This window comes from Streptopelia decaocto, assembly GCF_964273445.1.
Source record: "Streptopelia decaocto genome assembly, chromosome: 9".
Taxonomy (NCBI): Eukaryota; Metazoa; Chordata; class Aves; order Columbiformes; family Columbidae; genus Streptopelia; species Streptopelia decaocto.
The window spans coordinates 15,632,935-15,652,942 of record NC_138664.1 but is presented as its reverse complement, the minus strand read 5'-3'; the positions used below and the strand labels follow the sequence as shown (position 1 = coordinate 15,652,942).

Here is a 20,008-nt window from a genome sequence, read left to right as displayed (position 1 = left end):
ATTGTGTGCTAACAGAAGCCTGAAGGGTTTTATTAGACAAAAACCTTAGAACAAAGGAGAAAGTGATGCCTGAATAGAAGAGATGCACAAGCATTTTGTGGAGTCATCTGTTGGCATTAGAGAGAAAAATGTGTTTTCTCTTTATCATTCAAATCAATGTCTTGGGGTGCCTATGTGCATATATTCCTAATACTTAATGAATCCTATAAGTGTATAAGCATACAATTTAAACAGTGAGACCGGTCTACTGACAACCAGATTATACTAAAAAGAGCACTAATGCATACCGATAAACATTCTCCAGTCCATTTGTCAATCTTACAGTTTAATGCCATTTTTTTTCCTGAATTTAGAGGGGTGGAAATAATTGTTTTATCATTTACTTTAAATCAGAGATTTCAGACATGAGTTTAGTTCTGTAGACATCTTTGTAAGTTTAATACAGAAAATACATTAGAGTTCAATGTATATGTACTTTTTTTCTGAGATAAAAATGCAAAGACTTCTGGTATACTGTACATTCTAGTAATTTAGAGCACACCACATCATGATAATTTTTATTATTCTGTATTTTATTTAGCAAAAGTAACATACATTTGCTCTGGAAATTAAATTAAAAACAAAACTCAGGTTGGCAAATAACATATTAAAATACCCATACTAAAACATTACTACCAGTACATCTGTGAAATACACTAGTTTTATAAGGAGCTATTTGATGAAATCCTAATACTGCTGACATCAAACCATAATCACTGCACTGCTTTGATGTTCCCTGTATTCCACCTGTTCTGTTTAAGCATCATTTGTACCATAACATTAAGAAGCAAGTCTTTCTAATATTACAACTTTTTGAGGTGACAAAAAACTACATTAACCCTGTAACTCTCAAACTTTTATCAACATGATTTTTCATATTGTAATGTCTATAGATGGCTCTACTAAACACATACTGTTTTAAAAAGTAAATAAATATGTGTATAATACCCAAACATATTGAAAATAAAATCCATTACCCTTTATAAGATATTTGTTTTTCATTACTTACCAACTGACATCCTTCCAGGGAGTTTACCAGCTGAGCGTTCTGACAAGAGAGAATGGAACCAGCCAAATTCAACATAACGCACACTGCAGACAGCAGCATGAAAAAGGTTATCTGGAAAAAAACCAAACAGCCTATTACTGTTCACTGCAAGAGGCAAACAAGAAAAAAAATATCATTTAGACGTTGAAGAACTGCCAGTCTGTCATACAACTACATGGATGGTAACATTTTATATATTTTAAAGAAGAATGTATTCTTTAATCTGACAATATCCTGAGTCTCACACTATAAGAGAAAGCTAAATCACACCTATACTTGACTATAATCTATCTTCCTCCAGTCATTTCAAAATCATCCATTTGTCTCCCACTTTTAGCACACATACAAAGACTTTTATGAATGAGCATTATTAAAAAGGAAGATTTGGAAAAAAAGTATTTTTATAATCAGAAGTAGTCATAAAACAATTTAAATCCTTTTTGATGAGGGTATAGGTATCTTAAACAGGAAAATTATTTGTGAACATCACATATCATGAGTTTGTACTAGTTAGGGGGGAAAAAAAAGGAAAATAAAATCCTGGATTTATATAACTACTTGGTTTTAAAATAACAATTACAATTTAAGGAGCATCCTCCATATCAGCTACCCATTGTGCTAAATACTCCTTTCGCCTCTTCTCAAAATATGTCAAAACAATCATTAATATGATTTCATCAGCTTAACTACCGCATTTTATTCCTTTGAACATAAAAAACCTGTCCCTGTGTGGGCAGACAGAAATCTGAATGTGTAAGGAACTCAATATGTAGGGAAACAGAAAGGCACAAGCACTAAAGAGGCCAAGAATAAAAATCTGCTTAAGATGTGGCCACCTTGCCACGTTGCCATAACACTCACACTCCTATTGAGTTACATGAAATAAGTAAGGAATTCTGTTCCATCTTTTTTCCATATGCATGCCCATACTTTACAATCTTTCACTGTTCTCACAAGATGTTATATTTTGTCAATGCATATGGTAACAGTATTTTTAAATAAAAAATGACTGATCAAATGAAAAACAAGAATTTGAATTCACCAACCTAAGCCTTACGTGACAGAAAAATTCCCAATTGATACATCTAAGGGTCAAATTATAACTCCACTGAATGTTCTGAAAGAGAACAAGGTTTCAACTATTTTTACAATTGCATACTCCTGTATTGTGTATGAAAAATAATCTGTGACAAATCTGTGCCAGTCAAAACTTCTAGAATAAAAGACGTACTGCTACCAAATAATAACGGGCAAATAGTGTCTGTGTCACTATATTTTGTCATGTATGCAGGGAAACAACGATACTCTTAGTAGTATAAAATCTGCAGTAATGGATGCCTTGCAGACTCAATATTTATACATCACCTCATTATATTATTTCTTAATTTTTGTATTTTTAATCATTGCAACCCAAGAGCTTTGTCCACTTATTTTTGCTAATACAGGCAAAACTTAATGTACTTGATAGAGTGACAGCTGTAAAGCATTAAGCTTTCTAACATCCTAAACATTACTTAAAACATATTTCTTTTAGCTCTTTAACTGCAAATTCATTTGAACAGTTAATGGAATTTTTACCAAACCAGGAAATTTATTTTTGTGTATATAATTGCTTTTTTGTTTAATTTTTATATTGCCAGTATTTCAATTGCTAACCTTGTAGTGCGAATTTTCCTGGAGTAAATCCAGATTATTGGTTGTATCATATTCCTTTTATGAACCATAGACACATTGCTGAAAAATCACATCTTTAAAGAAGTCCTGATTACTCTACAGGAAGGAGTAGCCAGGTGTGCAAACAGACATAAAAATTTGTTTGATTAAAAAAAAAAAAAGTAAACATCAGACAGCTTTTTTCAGACAAGGACAGTTCATATGAAGCTTCAGCCATCTCAGAAACCACTGAAGTAACAAAAGGCAAACATCCTCTGACTGGATGTTGACTGACTTGTGTAGGCTCACAGGAAATGAAAAACGCATGGTGTGATGCTGAGGCTGATGAAATCCCGTCCTTTGCTGACATATAACTTCCATGAAACGTCATCAGAACTATGTACAATCTCAACACCAAATCCCTTTTATAGTTCTGCTGACAGATCACCAGAGTGGTTAATTTTTCATGGTTAAAACACTTTCCTTATTTATACAGTTGTCCCCTCATTAATCCTGGCAGAATCAATGCAGCACTTGCTGCTCAAAGATCCTGCCTCAGCTCATGAAGTCTATTAAAGTTCCAAAATCTCTAATGAAATAGAGTCCCGTATACTGAAGGAACACCTATCCACTATATCAACTCTGCTCCAAACACCTTTCATTAATTACATAGCTTCAGGAAAAGAAGGATCCCAAACAGCTTTTGAAAGCTGCATGCAGTTCTGGGTGCCACAGTATAAAAAAAAGATATTAAGCTACTAGAGAGAGTCCAGAAGAGGGCTACAAAGCTAGTGAAAGGTTTGGAGAGGAAGCTGTATGAGGAGTGACTGAAGTCACTTGTTTTGTTCAGTCTGGAGAAGAGGAGACTGAGGGGAGACCTCATGCAGTTACAGCTTCCTCACAATGGGAGGAGGACAGGTAGGCGCCAAACTCTTCTCTTTAGCGACCAATGACAGAACTCAAGAGAATGGCAGGAAGATTTCAAAGCCTGGGTTCACATTCTAGTCCACACCAACTCTGAGCAAAATTTACAGCTTTATATTAGCAGAGCTCCTTTTGTGAACCAGCATTGGATTTGCTTTGCAAGTAGAAGCAATTAGAGCCTTCCAAGTTTCTTCCTGAAAGCAAGCAATAGTCGGCATTCAACCATAACCCAGTTTATCAGAAACTTTGCAAAACTCCGGTATGTAAGATGTAGTTGTTTTTACTCAGTGTTTTGTTAACCTCTAAACTAATGCTTCATCCTCAAAGAAGACTGTCTAATAGCAGGGTTCCTAATGAACATCCCTATCAATGAGTTCTAAGAATACGCATACTGAAATGATAGTGCAGAGTGATCAAGGGATATGTTAAATCAGAGTGATGTTCTGCATTTCATCTGCATCACACAAGTATCAAAGCCAACAATGACACACAAGGTGATGGATGCCTTTCAACTGCCATTCCCCAGGCTGTACACTTTTTAAACTTGTTTTTCTCTTGCAGTTTTGACCTATTTATGCTAACATTGCCTCTGCATTACATAGATTATCTATTTATTCCAGCTACCAAAACCAAATCTATGCTTGGGGGGGTGGGGGTAGTAGAGAAATACTTTTGTTGTTGCTGTTTTGTTAGTTTGCTTGGTATTATTTTGTTTGTTTGTTTGATTAAATTCAAATATTTAAATCTGAAAGGAAGCTGTAAATTCTTTTACCAGAGTTTATCACTTAAGCTACTCTATGACCACAAGTTAAGTAGTATGGCCAGGACCAGGTCAAAACCCCAGATCACTGAGAAAAATATAGGAAAACTATATGTAATTTCTATACATTTTATGTACCATGTTTCCTGGAGTTTGGTTGTTTCTGCTACACTCAGCAATGATATCTAGTGGTAGGAGATAATCAATGAGGAAATATTCAGACCAGTTTTACATATCCATGCATCTTGTGGGGCAAGTGTGCATGTGGACGCATTTCTTTAAAATAATTAGTAATTTCTTTTTTACAACAGGTATAGATCTTTTTCTACTGATTTTTACTGAAGAAAATTAAACTGATTTAGGTCTGATATTCAAAGAGACCAAGTTTCTCACAGGACTTCTAGAAAGAAAATCTCTGATTTTGCAATGAACTACCAAGCTGACTCAAGATGAGTATTTTCTAACAAACTCAGTTCAGTATTTCACTGACTCTTACCACAGATGCAGTCTTAGCCTTACATAGCAGTGCACCCTTGTGCCTGATATGCAGGTTGAACAGCTGCTACTTAGGATGACTCCTCTTTTACTTTTCTTAAATGATGAAAATCGTATCGGCTTATCAAAAAAAAAGAAAAAAGAGCAATGGTTCATTTGAAGGGATAATGTGTTGAAACAGTGTCCCCTTCCATTTAAGCCAAGAGAAAGAAATCAGAAAATATCCTGAAAAACAAATGTACAGGCCATGTTTTTGAGCTTTTATACCCAAGCTAGTTACTAAAGGCACATGCACAGATTTGCATGTTTACTGATGCATGGCACTGTATCTGGAATGCAGATTTCATAGGAAACACTTTTAGTAGCTATTCTGAGTAATCGAGATCACTTATTAATGAGAAGTATTGTGCTGTGTTCACTGACATTCACAGACATTAAAAAAACCACGCTTCTGTTCCTTAAAAAAAAAAAAAAAAAAAAAATTAAATCTATCAGTCTATTTTAAAAGCTTTCAGTCAGAAATGTAAAAATATTTTTCTGGGATCACCCAAATGCCAGATGGCAACAGAGAAGCTTCCTACTCAATTCAAGGCTGAATTAATCTCCTTAGCACAAATACATTTGCAAGTACCATAGACTGTAACAGAAAAATAATCTCACTACACCGTTTAAAGTTTTGTACAAAGTAGTTCAAACTCAGGAGCTATACAAGTTCTCCGGCAATTTTCAGACACTTCCATAAATTACAAGAAAACAAATTCCTATTTTAACACAGCATTTTAACCATAAGCAATTGTACTGACACAGCCAGCACTTACTTTCCAAATAAGGAACCCCTGAAATATTTTCCCAAAGCACTAAAAATTCTCTGAGATTTCATAATTAAAAACAGAGAAAGCTTAATGAAGAAACATCTGAAATGTATGGAAAATACTGCTCAAAATTAAAGCATAAGAAATTTAAAGATCTCCTTTGCCCAAGTGTCTCCTCTGGTAAATGTAAATACTGGTTTGATAACAGACAGTGGTTCCTAGTATATATAAAGCATTTTGGCAATGTAAGCAAGTGAAGGCACAGCAAAATTTCCTTAGCACATAGATATTTGTAGATCTTTTACTGAATGTATAACACAAACCACCACTCATGCCAACATCTTGTAAAAGCACAACTACTCTCAGTTTTGACTTTGGTTCCAAAGTGTTAAACCATGAAACCACCCACTCATTTCTATACCAATACCGCATACCACATTCCTGGTAAGATACAGTCAGAAGTTAATGGCTGATGAACTACTACTTGTGCTTATTGCTTCTTCGACTTCCTCTTTTTGGGTGCAGATAATAATACCTTTGCAAAGAAATGAGATTTGGGTACCAAACCCACACTTTCATGATCCTTTCACTGTCAGGATAACTTTTTCTTTTGAAGTATTTCTGATAGGTAATACTATTACAGTTCTATTTAGTTTTATTCAATCAAAGAGGCACTGTTCCCAGGTACAAGTTGAAGAATTATTATTAACAAAGCCCATAAGGTAGAATAAAATATACTGGAATAGAAAAAAAGGTATACCAGCTATTTGTCTTAACACTGAGCAGAAATTCAGAGATACCCAGAGATACACATTCGCACTCTGAACAACACTGCAAACCTGCAAAACACCCAACCAGGAAAAAAGAAGTTTGATCCTCCTCTTTCTGTTCCTGTTCAGCAAGAGATAACCAGAGAAATACTGGGGCAACCAAAGGATCATGCCCACCCTGTCCGTGTATTCTCAAATACACGTTCATTGTTTGTTTTTAAAGCCTGAGAGTTTCTTTTTTAGGTCTGAGAAATTCAGAATATTTTTACTTGATGACTGCCCATTCATGACTGTGGCAGAATGCAAACCCCCCTCTCTCCCCCTCCCTTCCTTCGATATGGAAGGCGTAGACCCATCTCCCTTGCTTGGGGCTAACAGCTTCTTTTGTTTGACCCCAGAGGCCGCTGGCCAGGGTCCTTAAGAGAAGGGAGCGCAGAGGTGCCAGGGAGCCGCTGGGCACCTGCGGCCAGTGTGGGACATGTTTGGAAGCTTCAGGGGCACCCCACAGCCAGTGTGGGGGTGCAGAGAAGCTTCTGGAATGCCTATAGTCAGATCTGATCGGGCTATAAGAAACCGGATTCTCGTTGAGACGTGCCCCTTGCGCGCAACCTCTTGGAGTTACAAGCTGAGCCACTGCTGCCAGGAGCCACTGCCCCCCGCCCCACCCCGGACGGACACTCTGCTTGCCTTGCCGCCACGTGTGTGAGTAAAAATAACCCTCGCAGGATTGCGAGTGTATCTACTTTCCGTGCACATTTGCACGCGTACATTCCGTACTCAATATGAGCACGTGTATAAATTAATCCTCACAGGATTGCGAGTGTATTATAAATTTACCCTTGCAGGATTGTGAGTGTACACTTTCCGTACTCAATACGAGTACGTGTATCCCTTTAAAATAATCCTACACCATGTTCAGGAAAGTGTGTACTCTTCTTGGACTCAGGGACAGCTCCGGCATTGTTTTTGGTGAAGCCACGTGCATGCACACTGTGGACCTCCTGTTGTATTAGTTGCTGCCCCTTAATAATTTTCCTCAACTGATATCCGAACCTGTATTCAAGTCACTTTTGGAGTGCTAAAACCCTGTTTCTCACTGGTTTAATAAAAGCTGTTTTGGACCCTGTTGTCCCTGAAACTAACTGTGGGGTGCCTCTGTAACAATGACATACCAGGCTTTTGATATGTTCTAATATGAAAGCTCTCTCTGCTCATCAATGGTGAGTAAAAATTTGTCTTTTTTTTTTTTTTTTTGATTTTAGTCCAGAAACCAGCCTGCTACCTTTCTCACACTCACTCATTAGTTTCTTGACTTTGTTTCACTTTGACCTCATTTATCTTGCCATCAGGCAGCTTTCTTCATCATACAGATTACATCTCTTGGTAAAAACACCAACCAGCAAATCAATACAAACTCAATTTGTCTTTTCTTTAATAACAATGAAGAGTGAAACATGGAAATGGAAAGGAAAAAAAAAAAACAGAAGCTCTAATAGTACCGCTTTATTTCAGAATACTGAAATACATACCCAAAGTTCAAACTAGATTTACTCTTACTTAGTACTGGTCTTCCCATTTCATATTTTCCATCGTATTTTCTTGGGACTACCTTTAGTATTAACTATGTTACATATGTAACATACATTATTATGTTACATATGCACACTTTTTCAAAGGCAATAGCTACCTGCTAATACATTGTTATTGACACAGTCATCTCATCTTTTTAATACAACTGATTTGAATCTATTATTGCTTTGTGTTAACAGGATAATTGAAATGGTATTAATATTCATACACAAAGCATAAATTACTTTTCATTATTAAGTAACTACATGAATCTCAGAACACAAAATGTAGCTGAAAATAATTTTGCAGACAAAAAAGAACTGCTACTAATTTGGAATATGCTTTTTTGCCATCCACATAATTGGGTAAAAAGCCTTCTCTGCAGTGCAATTTTAGGCAAATCAAGTTAAATGTAAAGACAAATGCAGATGAACAGTCTGTCTAGAACAACAGTGACAGACAAAGCACTTTTCTAAGTTCAGTATTAATTTTAAAAATATATTCATAAACAAATTATTGAAATTTTAATGTATTTCATTAATGACTATTAATTCAAGCCATGCTATAGTATTGAACATATCTACTAGGCAACAACTGCTCATTATTTTCAGTCATTTTTAATTTCACACAAACAGCTACAGTATTATTGCTGCCCTTCTTTAAACACACACACATTTATCAAAACGTTTAGGATTCATTAGTTCTTACATTTAAATTACTAAACCATATACTATCACTTTCAAAAAGAAAAATGGAAGTGTAACAACGGCAAGGAAAGGGCAGTAGGTATCTACGTTTGTTTACACATAATGGATTTTATGGCTCTCCAATACTTAACTACAGATAGAAGAAAAATACTATTGTCACCTACGTAGTTTATGTAATGTAACCTCAAAGTCCCCAAATTTTTGTACTGTTTATAAACATTAGATTACATAACAGCACTGGCAAATCATCTCTAGAGGCTATAAGGCTTCTACATAAAGCCAAAGCCACTGGGAGTTACTTCCACAGAATCCTTTAGTCACTTATGTAAAATCTGTATAACATGATTAAAGCCACATTGCCACTCACCACAAGTGAAAGGGGCCTCTTCCATGAAACAACACCAATCAGTCCTGATAACAGCACCTGTAACAAAGAGAGCACAGTCACTAAAGAGACATAAGGTTTATACCAGTGCCATTAAAAAATAGTAAGTATTAAGACGAAGCTTAATACACAGTTGTGACATGTATTTCCAAAGTGCTGCAAACCAGCTGCTAAAAAGATAACATTTCCATTTTATTCACCGTGTCAAAAAACCCAGATGTAGTACTAAGCTCTTCTTAAAACCAATTTCTATCCAGCTGCCAGATCAAATGAGTTCTGATCAGACCACAGTAAGTCTTCCACATCTTCTTTCCCAATCCCAAATGTCATCACCACTAAAGAGGAATAAATGTTTGGGTAAATTTTCTTGTGGTCTCTCAGCACCACTGAAAATTAGCTCACAGAAAGGTGGGTAAAGATAGGACAACCGCAAAATTAGCCAGGGTATCCAGCTAAATTAGCAAAAGGGGTTTTTTTTGTTTTGTTCCACCAAACCACATAATCATGCTACTTGATCTTATGCTTGAGAAAGCCCACATATATTCATTTAAAACCTATATTTAACATACAGACACATTAACCCCTCCACTACATGCCAAAAGCAAGCGGGACACCGATCTTAACATACCTAAGCTGATCTTAGTTACTTTAAAATAACATGCAAGTTACAGTTGAGACACCATAAGCTCTACATACAGTTAAAAATAGAGACATGAAATTGAAGAGAGAAATTGGAGCAACGGTGTGAGGGATACTGGCCCTGGGGTGAGAAAAAAAGGTGGGGAATAATATTATCAGTAGAACATTTTATTTAAAAAAATTACTAAACTAGAATACAAATAAAATGTGAAGAAAATAATGCATTATGTATTTATTTGATGAGTCTGCAGTGTCATTTTTTCACCTGAGCTCACATAAAGGATTTGTACAACAGTAACTCATGTGCTTAGCTAGCCTGATATAATCATTATGAAACTCTCCTGTGACTGTTTAGAATAAGCTCTAATATCATTATTGCTCCCTACAGACCTTTGATATTCAGAAAAGAGGAAGCCCAGAACGTAATGAATACCCTTTTCCATGAAATTATATTCAAGTTTGGTTGAAATTCAAATGTCCAAAAGTCACCATTCCCACTATGTCATGCTTTACTAGCAAATCTTTTAGGTATAACAGCAGTAAAGGATAATAATTAAAAATGCATCTCTATCTAGCCACTACAAAAGCAATGTACACTGTACTGGGAACCAGGCTGAGAACAGTCTGCCTACTGATGCTTGGTGTGAACGTGGGAGAAAGAGCTGTTCATTATATGGAGAAGCTGGAATGTGGAGTGCCCAGTTTAAGGTTTCACTATGTCTAGTTTGTGGACATTCATACTGTGAGCATGTTTCAGACATATTTCACAACTTGATAATATCCATAGCTGCTGCAGTTCTTGAAAACATTATTCAGGAAGACAGCATGTTGGAAAACACATCTTTTGATATTTTCTTTAGCTGTTAAAAAATAAAAACAAACCCACAACCAAAATAACCACAAACTCAAAATGAGACTTCATAGGAAAGCCTCAATGTTAGTTTTTAAGACAAGTACCAATGCAACAGATGAGAAGGCATAAATGCACAGAACTAAAATCAGGATATGGATAACAAAGACTACGCAGATGGTCCCTATGTGCAGATGCGCGTACTTTGTATTCTACAGCATTCCCTAAAGCATAAAAGCTACCTACCAGCTACATACTTCTGGATGTCGGCCAGCCAGGGAAAAGCTGAGAATTCATTTTGCAGTTAATTGAATTTGATCACACAGCTATGCTAGGTTATTTTTGCTGCATGGTAACTGTCTCTGGGTTGGTAGTCCTGTAATGTGAAACTGCACTAAAGAAGGTAAAATGACAGGGTTAGCTAGTTTATCTGCAGGCTAGATAGCAACATGCTCTCAATTAAATAAATCTGATGGCTGCAATTATGAGGTTATTAAAGAAAACCCTTTAGGAAAAATAAGAAATTGCCTTCCAAAACAGAGCTTGTATTGACACACAAAATAATCACATATAAGCTAGTATTTCTCAGTCACCAAAGTCATACGTGCAGAGTCAAGATATTCTAGTGCGCTACCTATGAGTAGCTAATCCTTACTGCCATTTACTGTGCTGCCTCCCTTCTGCAAGTTAAACCTCTACCCATCCTGTCTGACCCATTTGTGGCATTGTGCATCCCCGAAAATGGAAGAAGGGCACTGATCCTTTTTGTTCAGCTGAACTACAACTGTGTTTGACCTTTACAGAGGCCTTGCAAGATGAAAGAGGTACATGTGTTTTTGTTCAGAAAAGGAGAGCTTTGTGGCACTCGGTGTCCTGGCTCACCATGCAAAAGGTAAAGCACAGTTAGACCAGTTGAGAAACTCCCAATATGCACTGATGAAACTAAAAATCTGTGTTTCACCTGTGCCTTTAATATTGTCACAAGAGCTCACCTCAACCATGCTATAATTTTCCAAGCTCCATTAGTGCCCAATATCACTGTGGTTACCCAAAAGCTTATTTTGCTTTGAGATGTAGCTATTTCCAGTACCAAGTGCCTTCAACACTTAGACCACAGTACACACAGCTATGTAATTAGGAGAAAAACACACCGAGAACATTACATACCAATATTTGTTAGAATACACCAAATGACTATGAAAACAGAAATCTAAAGATTTCTCTTGGTCTTGGAGAAGACCTGGAATTTAAAAAACAAAACAAAAAACTCAAAAGAAAAAACCAAAACACACCACCAAAGACCCTTAATATCTTGTTTTAAGTTTTTACTTCCTATAAATACAATGCCCAAAAGACCTTACAGTAATCACTCAGAATATCCAGTGCTTACTTCAGGGAAAGCAGCATGTAAAACAGATACTTGGTTCCACAAAGTTAAGGGCCAGTGAACATAGACTCAAGGAGACTTATTTTTACACCAGTAATTAAAACACCATTATTTCCTAAATACCTATAGCTCAATATTGTGATCTATAGGTCTTTTAATATTTTTCAAAAAATCACTATACCGTATGTCTGCTGTGCACAGGTTTTTTCTTTCTTAAATAAAAAGTAAATTGGAGTTTGCTGACTTTAACAACTTGCCTACTTCATTTTGGCAATATGGTTTGATTTCAGAACATGCATAGCACATTTACCTAATATCTTAGACCCAACATCTATCTGCTGAATTGCAGTGAACCCCTGCATCACATAATAATCAAAATAAATCAAAGCTACTAAAAATGTGCTCAAAAACCATAGATTTGCCAGCTTTCTTGAGCAGAATTCCTACAGATGTATGTACCCGCTGACTATAACAACAGTGCTGACACACAGACCAAAAAATAAACCAGACTAGGTCAGTGTTGACTTCTGCGGCATTAGAAATGCGGTAACATTAGGTATAAACAGCTTTCAACATCCACATAGAAACTCTATTATTATCATCGCAAGGTATGCTCATGCATTAAAAAGATGCATTTATTTTAATAGGCACATACTGAGGCAGGACAGAAACAGAAGGCAAAATGACTTTCTAGTACAGGGACTGCAAACACAGGGCTTTTTAAAAAAGCCCTTGATGATGTCTTTTCCAGCATTTTCAACCATCTACACTCAGCTAAGTCTCTAGACATTCGCAGTGCTCCGATTCTGAATATGGGACAGAGCAGATGATGTAATCTCTCGATATATCTTAAACCATCTGCTTTCCAAGTCTTCATCTCCAAAATGGTTATTGTACATAATATACTCTTCTAGTACATTTATTTAGAATTCTTTTCTGAACTACATAAAATGTATTAATAATAATTTAATTTAAACCACATTAAATATAGTGAAACACTATCAAGGTAAAGACATTTATAGAAATGTAAAATTACCAATGTCTAAGTATTAATTTAAAAAAACAAATTATCTTTTTCTCAGTACAACTTGGGATCTTGAAATGCTTTTATAGTCTAATACAGAGCATATGAGTTGCAGGGAACTCCAAGTTTTATTGTTTATTCTTATTGCTACTTTCTTGTTCAGGCTGATACACCATATGTCAAGTCATCCTCTCCTTCTCTGTAAATTTAAGGGTTCCTCACTTTTTCAGCTTGTAAGCACGAGACAAATTCTCCAGTCAATGGATTCAGTTACCATTAAAATAAGCCTACAAGTTGCTCACATTAATGGCAGAAACTCCTTCTTAGACTTCTTCTAAAATACTCAGTAATGCAAATAGTGTATATCCTTAAACTAATTTTAGAGAAAAAGGAGAAATAATAGGAAATATCGTTTAGAGAGCTTAATTGTCCCACTAAATGCATGGAGTATCCCTGCAGGGGGTGGAGAAGGAAGCCAATCCCAACCGTATTAATGAGCTCATCGAGCTAGATTTATGTATTTACAGATGTGTATGTATATGTATATGTATATGTATATGATTCCAAAAATTTACGTGGTGAATGTATCAAGATAACTTAGAAACAAAACAGCCTATCTGCATATATACTCCAGGACCTACCAACACTGTCACTGTTCCTATGGGGAATTCCCCCCCATCTGAAACTCTCCCACATTTCTTTTTCTAAACATTGCCTCTTGTCCCGTGATGTGTTGCTGTAAAGAGGTTGGTATTAAGAAGAATATTAAATTGGCAAAATTACAAAAAAAAAAAAATCTTCCATTTTCATTCCGATCTAGATTTAAAAAGTGAGCTGCAAAAGTACTACTTGTCATGCTTACTGAAGAAAGGCTTTTTTGATATTTTGTAACAGCAGGTTTGTTAAGCTCGTATGCAGAATACTACAGACAAAAGGAAAAGGGTGTCAAAATAAATACTTTTGCAAATGAGGAAAAATGTATACAGCTGTCAGTCACCTTTAATTATTTCGTAATAACAGGAGTTGAGATGCAGTTAGGAAATAACAAATCACTCTTCTTCCCAATTTCAAGACTTGCAGCTTTCTGGAACTCAATTTCATTTTCTCCTTTTCTCTCAAGACACTAAGGAGATTGATTGTCAGTACTGTAACTCTTCAGCAAGTCCCAGATTATGTTTACGTTTTGATATTGTGTTTAATCTGCTGTACTCGAATTGGAATAAAAACAACACTATACGTTGGTGTGAGTTTCTGTATCATTATTTTCTAACATTTTTCTAAAGCATGCTAGAATTTTTCTATTTTCTGTTTATTTGCTCTGGTAAATGAGAAGCCCTGCTTAGAAGGTCTTAAGGTTAAAATAAAGTTTTGGCAGGGATCTCTTATGCAAAATGAAGATCTATGTTTTAAACTCTCAATTTGTTGTCATTCTCCAGACACTTTTGATTTGAACGCATCTTTTTAAACAATATGCCTATGAGGAGAGGCTAAAGCAAGTTGGTTTTATAGGAGAGGAGACCAAGATGGAATATAACAAGATTGCTACAAAGAAGAGATTGATAAATTGCTCAAGTACGCTAAGCGCTGAATAAGAAATAATTGATTTACATTTGCACTATCAGAGATCCAGGTTGGACACTATGAAAAACTTTCTAATGCTCAAGACACGTCAACATTGGTAAGAACGGGTAGGTTACAGGATTCCCATCATCAGAATTTGTTACCACCACATTAGGCAAACATCCACCAAGGCGGACCAGGTAGAACCAAGGCATAGCACAAACAGGCAGATGCACAAGGCAGCTGAAAGGAGAGGGCAGAGCAGCGAGCAGGCTGCCTAATGTACTGTAATGTACCTGAGGAGGTAAAGCCCCGCATTTCCAGCACTGCTATCATCTAGCGCTTTCTGTCAGCAAAGTGCTACAGCAACCGCTGCTCTTCAGAAATGCCTGAAACCACTGACAGTTCCCAAGGTTGCCCTCTCTCCTCTACAGAAGTACAAGACTGCTGGAAGGTTTAATTTTGCCAACTCAAATATTCCTGGAACGGTGAAGTTCAATTGTAACCGAAGAATTAAAATGTATTGATATCTCAAGCTATCTTCTGGGTCTAGGTGTAACTTACACACAGAGACTAAAGCAACAGCTGAAATATCTTCAAGGATAACTCTTCTGGGAAATCTACAGTAGCCCTTCTAACAGGTAGATATTTATTTAACAAAATGCAAGTATAACATATTTTGGGAGTAACGTCACAAATACCACATACTCAGAGACTACAAAAGTGTGACACATTGTACCAGAGTATGAAATCTTACAATACTACTCTCTGCAGCATCTGCAATCCATTAGCACAAAATGGTGGTGAAATACAAACTATAGGAAGAAGAACTGTGACAGCACTAGAATTTGCTAAAAGGGGACTAGAATCATCTACCAGAAATATTACTCTCCATTCCAATTCCTGGAAAAATAGTGAGGATAATAATCTCTTGGGGTGAGGGTGGTGGCAATGTATTAATAAGTATCAGAAGAAGAAAAAAAAATATGTCTTTCTATACACATACACACAAACAGAAAAACTGCATGGACAAATACAGAAGAATGGTATGATTTTTGGAATGGTCTTTCAAGCAAGTCATCCTAAATAGTGGATGCTGATAAAAATCATACCACATTCCACCACATTCAAAATACTGCAAAAATCAGTTGTAGACTAAAGAATTTTAAAAACAGTTAATATAGCTATTTATTTGCAGATATGCAAACTGGCTCTTCAACATGCAATTATCACGAGAATCCAGGGACTGTTCTGTTGTTTGAAGACTACATCACTACGCACACAAAGAGCACATAGTACACACCACGTAGCACAAAGTACCATCAGACTGCCTAACAAGTGAGAGATCTGTCCACTGCAACATAAATACTAGCACGCCAACAGCAACCAAAAAAAGTGATAATTTAAGTACAGTTTTGAGCTATTTTCTAAAAAGCCTCAGTATGTTCCAGACTAAAAAACACTGCATCATAGCTTAATCTCTCTCATTTACCCACTGTGAACCTAAAACTAATCTAATTGCCATGGAAACAGGAGCAGAGACACAAAATCCCTTGGTCCCACACACAAACAGGACAGTAAAATTACCTACACATTGACACAGATACCAGAACGCATTAATGGTATGTAATTTTCTTTTCATTTTAGGCTCCAGGGTGAGCTTTTTTCTTTTGTCTTTGTTTTCTTATGAAATATGCCCTATGCCCATCAGAAATCTTGTTTCACATCTGTAGATTGTTTATCGAAGAGACCAAAAATAATTATAAAATTACAGTACACACTCTAGATTTTTTTTTTTAGAAAAGCGATTAATCAAAATTTTTCTTTTCCTTCGACATGCAGATAAAACCAAGGGCTGATGCAGCATATATATTATTTTGATGTATATTTTCCAATTATGAACGAAAAGATCATACGCCCTGTCTTTGTTACACTTCCAAGGGGTTCAGATCTGTTATGCTCCACTTCACTGCAATATGCAAACTGTAGTAAAAGCAATGGATGGGGATTTAGACAAGATATTAAGTACAGGGCTGATATGTCAGTGACTCACAATGCAATCTTAATTCTAATCTCATTTTTATTAAGTACATTCACAGCACACACTATTACATTATTTTATATGTTCCATAATGTAATCCAGGAGTATTAATAAGGCACACAGCCATTAGAATAGGAGTATTTAAACAGAAAGGAAACTAAGCAGTTTGCAATCCATCATCCATGCTTTCAAATTTATTAGATCATTTATGAAAAAAATTGAAATGAACAGATGACTGAAGACCTATCTTAATACATGTGTTTTCACAGGTGAAGAGCTTTAACTCAGAATAAGATCTGTTGAGATATTGTAAGAGATCATATAAGAAGCTTTTGTGCCAATCTCCACTCTGGACAATTCTCTAAAATGAGAATGGTGCTCCCCACAGAACTTCAGCAACCTCCTTCCTCTAGAATGACCTAGGAATGGATCAAAAGAACACTACTACTTTGGAGTAACACCACCAGCAGCACTATTGCATAACCAATTGCTAAATGCTTAATAATGGTCAAAATGAAAGATAAAATTATTCTTTTAAAAATATCCAACATCTCTACAACATCTCAGATCCACTCCGGACAGCTTATTGATCCTTTGAAGCAGGAAAGTTTTACTGAGGCAATCAAAAATTCACTAAAATGCAGGGAACCAAAGAAATCAGTGAAATTAGAAGCAGTTTGCCCAATGTAATAGATCTGTATACAGGTCTTGTACACTCAACTGTTCATGCTTTCTCATCTGAATATTTATTTTCTTGGTCTTTACATGCAGTCCATACAATAGTTTACAAAGATAATTTCCATGAAGGGAAAAAAGCTCCAAGCCTAAAAGTATACTGAATTTCCTTTTCAAAAATACTGGTACATTTCTGCAAGGGCTGAGAATGTGAAAACTTAACTCCAGTAACAAAAGATTCTATAATTTTTCCATTACAAAGGCAAATATATTGCCCAGCTATGACAACTTTGCTTCCAGAATTATTTTACGTTTCAGTTACCAAAAAGAATTATGATATCCATCATATTGCCGTAACAAAGAAAAATTTTGTGATAAATTTCTTTAGACATTTCCTAGTCTGTTTTCACACCACTCTTGATTTGTATCATTGACTCAGTACATTCTAGGAATGTTGTTTTCCAGTAGCATTAGGAAATCACTAATCAGATTTTTGCTGCTGGGCTCTTTCAATAATTACGAGAATGAAGACTGAGATTGCTTTAGATAAGTGAAATGAGACAATGGCTCTTTCAATTACTGACACAATTTCTCAAGGGATGAAAGCTGAGGTGCACTGGAAAGTGATCTAAACATCAAGAAAACCAGTATTTTCTTTGTCTCAAACTCCAAAGAGCTTCCACGTCCAGGTAAAATGCCGTGTTTCTGTATATCACTAGTACACAGTAAGCTCCAGCTGTCCAGTTCCAGAGATCAGTTGGAGCTATATTCATAACTGTGCTGCCACAAGGCCACATAGAGAAAGATTAATAAAAAACTAATAAACCTGATAATCTAATTACCATGATTAGTGATTCATCTCAGAGCCACACTACCAGATAAAAAGTTAAGGATGCATAGACTAAGGCTGGAGACAGAAAGGGACAGAGTAAATATTAAATAGTCAGAACATATACACTTTCTCCATCCTTAGCCTACTGACTTTTGTCACACTCTTGGTGAAAGCTGTCGACACCACCTCGTTTATCAACTTGTCTAAAATACCCTTCCCAGGCATCTATAAGCATGACAGACTGTTAGTCACCATGTACAAAACAGTACTTAACAGGGAAAGGACAATTGAGTTAGTATAAGCACAGTTTTAATACCAGCATAGATAGATTCCTTCCAAACACTCTGATAATCCAAGAGTTCTGAAGAATAATTTCATGTGTCTGACATCATGTATCTACCTGGTAATTTTTAAAGTTATTTTTCTCAAAGGACCCTACTATTCTAGAAAGCATACTCATGGTAACTCATTACTATTACTTAGCAGAATTAGTATCTCTGAAGCCTACAGTGTTTCTCTTGGACTTAACATTTCTATTCTTAGAAAAACAAATTATAGTATAATACTTAATGAAATTACATATTAACAATAAGAAGTCTTCTTGAATATCAGAAACTCAACTAACATCCACCTCAAGTTTAAGCTGTTAAATAAAACAAGGTAAGGCAATAAATACTTTAAATGGCAGGCAACAAGGACACGAATAAGACTCATTCCAAAGACTTTGCTCCAAAATCATCAGGTTTATGTGATATTTACAGCTTCTTCCCCGACAAGGTAACAGAGACTCAATTGCAATTTAATAGGATTTAAAGATGCAAATGCACATACTTTCCCTGAAGCCAGGTAGAACTTTATATTTTTTTTTTCCTTTCAAATATTACCAATCTCTCTGTGTTGTACTAGTTGAATAGCTAGTACAAAATGCAAATAGTCTCTGACCTTCAGAACTTTGTCCTATGTCAAAAAAAATTGATATAACAATTTCATTTTTGTTGCTCTGGAGTTACAGTGCAGTAACTACCTCCAGACCTAAAGTAATTCACTCCCTTTTAGCCATTGTGGTTTCTATTATAAATGGTTACATTTATAAAGGATGCACTCAAAGCTCACAGAACGTGCCTGCTCATTATTTTCAAACAATGCAGGCAGTACCTCTCTAGCTCTCACCTTGCTATGCCACTTAATGTTTCCCACCTGAAGAGAGTAATTAAAACCATCCATTGGACTCACTACTGAGATGTTTCTCATTCATGTCAATCATTACGTTGCCTTTTTTGGTAAAATGTGTGGACATCTGCCTCAAATTGAACTTCATATATTTTACAAAGTCTACAGCAAACCCCACAGGACAATGGCATGTAGTAATTACAGGTGTGGATTACAACCAAAACTCAGATGTTTCATCATCTTATTACAAATACACACTTTCATGACAACAAACTGGTTTATTCCATTTTAAGGCTGGCATGAGTCACATATCAGTGAGAAAGGCTTTTTTATAACCCTTGCTCTCTAGAGTAGTTTTATAAAATGCAGTAAAAAGCAGATCAAAACCTAAATCTTCTTTCAATCTGGTTTTACTTCAAAATACTCTGAAAATGGCAAGCTGCCCAGCTCCTCCTCTATTTAGCAGTTTCCTTTTCAACTCTATAGAACTCTATACACTGACTCCCTCCTGCAGTTCTATTTCATCATCTTCTTAAAGGAAGCCTCACTAAAACCAGTTTTTCACTTCTCTTTCCTACTTTTTATTCCCCTCTTCTCTTTACATGCACATATACAAATATGCAGATATAAACGAGAAACACAATACACTCCATGGTTACGAAACCAAG

The 20,008-nt window shown here is 36.0% G+C and overlaps 1 protein-coding gene across 4 annotated transcripts in view; it reads right to left on the bottom strand.

Moving 5' to 3' along the window:
- The window catches only part of ENTREP2 (endosomal transmembrane epsin interactor 2), a 124,897-nt gene that overhangs the window by 58,914 nt on the left and 45,975 nt on the right, over positions 1 to 20,008 (bottom strand). For all 4 annotated transcript variants that reach the window (XM_082060836.1, XM_082060834.1, XM_082060833.1 and 1 more), the window contains exons 2-3: positions 9,145 to 9,201; positions 1,049 to 1,159 (exon numbers count right to left, since the gene is read on the bottom strand). In XM_082060836.1, the coding sequence (XP_081916962.1) occupies positions 1,049 to 1,147 (99 nt within the window). In that variant the 5' untranslated portion in view covers positions 1,148 to 1,159; positions 9,145 to 9,201. The remainder of the gene's footprint in view (positions 1 to 1,048; positions 1,160 to 9,144; positions 9,202 to 20,008) is intronic.